General features: G+C 32.8%; 1 protein-coding gene across 1 annotated transcript; it reads right to left on the bottom strand.

Annotated features, from left to right (window-relative positions):
• Positions 1–419: 419 nt before the first annotated feature.
• LOC114368159 lies at positions 420–4,982 on the bottom strand. The gene is made up of 4 exons (XM_028325499.1): positions 4,711–4,982; positions 2,649–2,694; positions 1,185–1,589; positions 420–1,103 (listed from the first exon to the last, which is right to left on the bottom strand). The coding sequence occupies exons 1-4, from the start codon at positions 4,980–4,982 to the stop codon at positions 420–422; spliced, it is 1,407 nt and encodes a 468-aa protein (XP_028181300.1).
• Positions 4,983–5,384: the final 402 nt, after the last annotated feature.

Raw genomic sequence — 5,384 nt, 5'->3', positions numbered from 1 at the left:
CTATCCCTTAAACCCCTAACCTCTAACCATAACCCCTAACCCTAATCTGTTAAACCTACCCATAAACCCTACACCCTAACCCTAATCCATCAACCATAACCCTAAAAACTAGCCATAATCCATAAAACCTAACCATAACGTAAATTTAGTTTTATTATTTGTAAACTTAGTTTATTATTATAGTTTGATGCGCCACATAAAATTTATTTGTAAACTTATTATAGTTTATTATTTGTAAACTTAGTTTATTATTTCATTTGTGTACTTTAGTTTTATTTGTAAACTTAGTTTATTATTATAGTTTGATGCGCCACATAAACTCTATACATTAGTAAGGCATAATAAATCAAATGCGATAAATTAATTGTCAAAATCAAATGTCTTACAAACAACAACAAAATTACAAAGATACATCAAAATCAGTCATTATGGTGTCCATGATGTCGTGAGGATGTGCCACATGGTCGATCCCATCTTCGCGCTTGGCGATCAGGATTTATTCTGCCGCCGCGTTGACTCCCCGCTTCTACTTGCTCAGCCTCTGCAGAAAACTCCTGACGCAAATCCACACCTAATAAGTCGCCCATATCAGGTATTGCTCCGGGTACATTCCATTGCGAAGCAAATGGGGCGTTAGGTGTTGCCATGGGGGCATCGTGCTGCTGTGAAGGAGTCATAGTGGGCCATGAAAAATGAGGTTGTGTTTCCGCAACACCACCGAACGAATGTGAGGTCTCAGAAGTATCGGTATGATGACCTGCAAAAGGATACTGATACATCTGTGAAGGATATTCGGAAAATGTTGCTGGCGTGTAATACATTCCATGACCACGCTCCATCATTTGTTGGGAATATTGTTCGGCTTCAACAGGCTCCCTTCGTCTGCCTATGCCTCGAGTTTCAACACTTGACTGAAGAATGTGAAACTCTGGGGCTGGGAATTCACGCTCTGATGCTGGACCATGTGACACTGGCTCAGTGATTCTCTCTTGCTCTTCAGATATAATCGCTAACTTATCGACGTAAGGCACGAGATCATCAACCGTCCACGTGTTCCTCCCTTGTGGTGACACCATATATTGTAAAGTCTCCACAACTTCACCCTGCAATTAGTAGACTCAACAAATTATTGGTCATGCTTAAGAAATTAATTAAGAGTTAAACATTGAAAAACAGATAAATACCAATGCAGCTGTGTTTGCATTGTTTGGGTCGACAAACATCTTTGTTTTACGCCTATACCACACCATGTAGTCTGAGTTATAACCCAGTAGGCCCTCCTGTCGAGGATAAACGTCGACCCTAAACTCTGCTTGATTGTTCCACTGATCAATGATTGGGGCCAACAGGTGGAACCAATTCTCATCTTGTTTTCCTTTGAGCGTTATGCCATGGAGATTCTGCGGTTGCGAAGGACACCCGGGAATGGGTTGTTGCAATCCAAATTGTCGTAAAACTCTATCGGGTTGGTGCCACTCAACAACATGGAAACAAATCAGTGGCACCACCGCAAACCAGGCTACACTTCCAACCACACAAATTGGAGGTAACGCTGCCATCACAGTTGCTGTGTATGGCTCCCAGACAAACTGCATATAACAACACACTTGTCATTTTTCAGTCAAGTGGCTACATATTAAAATTTCATTTAACCATTACATTACGATGTTCTTACCTCATGTCGTTTCATCAGATCCAATTTGCGACGGAAAACTCTAAGATCATCATTGCCAATATGCTGATTTCCACGTCGCAGCCACCTACAATAAAAATGAAATCATCATTGTCAACGCGTTCCATCATTAAATATTTTTAATTCAAATCTAATTTTTTAAATGACAAACCTGTGTCCGAGTGGTTTATTTTCTATGACGGGAGGCGTCCTCTTTGGAGCTAAAGTTGTACATCGTTCCCATGCCCACATTTGGATTAAGATGCACATACCTCCGATTGATTTAACTTTGTAATCGGTGGCGCTGCACATCTCTCTATATAAATACGCAAGCACGGCAGGTCCCCACGCATACGTGCTGCACTGTTCGAAGTCACGTAAAAATTGTAGGTACCTTAAGGAAACTTTGCTACTACTTTTGTTAACAAAGAGGACACCTCCTATGAATCGAAGGATCCACGCACGGGTAAACCTTTGTAATTGTTCAACGTTACCCTCATCAATATTTATGTGAGAAAAATGGTGAGCCAGCCAACTTAATTTGACGACACTGCCTTCAAGTTCGCCTTCCTGTGGTCGGACTCCTAATAATTCTTCACATAAGTCGGCCCAATCAAGATTTGTTGAACCAATTAGTGGTGTCCCATCAGTACGAAGACCTAATAAGACTGACACATCTTGGAGAGTAATGGTAGCCTCTCCGCATCTCAGGTGAAACGTGTGGGTTTCAGGCCTCCATCTTTCAATGAACGCACTAATTAAGGCTGCATTTATCTTTAGGTATCCCATCTTAATTATCCAATAAAACCCACATTGCCGAAGCAGAGGAATAATTTCCTCTGGTATTTGTTCTTCACCTTGATACGTCGGCACTGCTCGTCTGATGTGTAGTTTTCTGTCGGCTTCTCCATTCCAAACATGTTCTGAAACATGCTTGGGTTGCATCCACAAAACGTCACCCTCAATTGGACCAGACCTCGTTTGTATACTTGATGCGCATGATGACGAAGATGCCATTGATCCTACACAATAAAATATAATACAATGAAATTAATAATAAAAATTACACATAGTCTCTAAATATCAAATAAATAATAAATATTATAATTATCAATTCTAACTAAAACTAACTTAAGATAAAAAAAACTAATAACACATATTCACATAAAATTATAATTATCAATTCTAACTAAAACTAACCTAAGATAAAAAAAAAAACTAATAACACATATTAAATTATCAAATTAAATTAAATTTATCATTTCTAACTAAAACTAACTTAAGATAAATTATCAAATTAAAACTAACTTAAGATAAAAAAGCTAATAACACATATTCATAAAATTATAATTATAAATTCTAACTAAAACTAACTTAAGATAAAAAAAACTAATAACACATATTCACATAAAATTATAATTATCAATTCTAACTAAAACTAACTTAAGATAAAAAAAAACTATTAACACATATTCACATAAAATTATAATTATCAATTCTAACTAAAACTAACTTAAGATAAAAAAAAACTAATAACACATATTCACATAAAATTATAATTATCAATTCTAACTAAAACTAACCTAAGATAAAAAAAAAACTAATAACACATATTAAATTATCAAATTAAATTAAATTTATCATTTCTAACTAAAACTAACTTAAGATAAATTATCAAATTAAAACTAACTTAAGATAAAAAAGCTAATAACACATATTCATAAAATTATAATTATAAATTCTAACTAAAACTAACTTAAGATAAAAAAAACTAATAACACATATTCACATAAAATTATAATTATCAATTCTAACTAAAACTAACTTAAGATAAAAAAAAACTATTAACACATATTCACATAAAATTATAATTATCAATTCTAACTAAAACTAACTTAAGATAAAAAAAAACTAATAACACATATTCACATAAAATTATAATTATCAATTCTAACTAAAACTAACTTAAGATAAAAAAAAACTATTAACACATATTCACATAAAATTATAATTATCAATTCTAACTAAAACTAACTTAAGATAAAAAAAAACTAATAACACATATTCACATAAAATTATAATTATCAATTCTAACTAAAACTAACTTAAGATAAAAAAAAACTAATAACACATATTAAATTATCAAATTAAATTAAATTTATCATTTCTAACTAAAACTAACTTAACATAAAAAAACTAATAACACATATTCATAAAATTCTAATTATAAATTCTAACTAAAACTAACTTAAGATAAAAAAAACTAATAACACATATTAAATTATCAAATTAAATTAAAGTTATCATTTCTAACTAAAACTAACTTAACATAAAAAAACTAATAACACATATTAATAAAATTATAATTATAAATTCTAACTAAAACTAACTTAAGATAAAAAAGCTAATAACATATATTAAATTATCAAATTAAATTAAATTTATCATTTCTAACTAAAACTAACTTAAGATAAAAAACCTAATAACACATATTCATAAAATTCTAATTATAAATTCTAACTAAAACTAACTTAAGATAAAAAAAACAAATAACACATATTAAATTAAATTTATCATATCTAACTATAACTAATTTAACATAAAAAAAACTAATAACACATATTCATAAAATTATAATTATCAATTCTAACTAAAACTAACTTAAGATAAAAAAAACTAATAACACATATTAAATTATCAAATTAAATTAAAGTTATCCTTTCTAACTAAAACTAACTTAACATAAAAAACTAATAACACATATTAATAAAATTATAATTATAAATTCTAACTAAAACTAACTTAAGATAAAAATACTAATAACAAATATTAATAAAACTATAATTATCATCAGCATACAAATAAAATTAAAAAATAATTAAATAAACTCACTGAAAAAAGAAATTTGTTCAAATACAAACAGCACAACAGCAAGGCAAATCCTTCTTCAGCACCAGCAAAAATCCCACCACCAAGCTTCTCTCTTCTCTATCTTTTTCAGGCGTCAATGGTCTACAGGGGAGGGGGGATTTAAAAACCCCAAGCAAGGCAAATCGCTGCTCGTGCTGGCGATTTTGGCCAACCAAAACGCCATTGGAGCTGGCGACACCCTGCACCTAGGAACTGCCCATTGCAGGTTGCAGACTGCAGCGTCGGAAATAGCTGCACCTAGGAACTGCAAACCCCTACCCTCAACTCGCCAGTCAAACTGGCGAGTCCAAGCTTGGTGCAACACGCCATTGAAGATGGCGACACCGGTGCCAGCTGTCGCGTCGACGACGAAATCGCCATTCCTCCTTGCGATTTGCATGGTCTCTACGTAAAAAAGAGCACCATGCAGGGATTACTTTAGAAACAGACCCATTTCGGGAAAATGTTTCTAAAAGTAACCCCATGCAGGAAATTTGCCCCTCAACGTTTGTTTTGTGTCCGGTGTTGTGTGTTGTGTGTTCTGGCTTTTTTTTTTTGGGTTAACGAGAGACCCATCTTAGTGTAAAAAATCTCCTTTCTGCTCTCAATCTCTGAACTCTGAGACCCATCTTTTCGTTGTCCTTTCCATTTACTTGGGTTAATATGAGAGAGGTTAAGCTTTGGGGTGTGTTTGCCAAAGGAAGAAAAATTTGTTGGTTTTGTGCGTGTTTTGAATTTCGTTTCCGCTATTTACTTTGCAATGTCATTGATCATTTGTGACTTTAATTTATGCTCTGTTCAA

Source organism: Glycine soja, chromosome 9 (genome assembly GCF_004193775.1).
Source record: "Glycine soja cultivar W05 chromosome 9, ASM419377v2, whole genome shotgun sequence".
NCBI lineage: Eukaryota > Viridiplantae > Streptophyta > Magnoliopsida > Fabales > Fabaceae > Glycine > Glycine soja.
Note: the sequence above shows the minus strand (reverse complement) of the source record. Positions and strands in the feature narration are given on the sequence as shown.

What these genes read in the sequence shown, in the direction of transcription:
- LOC114368159 (XM_028325499.1), bottom strand. Translation starts at nt 4,982, where the DNA reads ATGCAAATCGCAAGGAGGAATGGCGATTTCGTCGTCGACGCGACAGCT. An exon ending in GCATCAAGTATACAAACGAG is followed by an intron (nt 1,590 to 2,648) that starts GTCTGGTCCAAT and finishes TGTTATATGCAG; the next exon opens with TTTGTCTGGGAGCCATACAC. An exon ending in ATGCAAACACAGCTGCATTG is followed by an intron (nt 1,104 to 1,184) that starts GTATTTATCTGT and finishes TACTAATTGCAG; the next exon opens with GGTGAAGTTGTGGAGACTTT.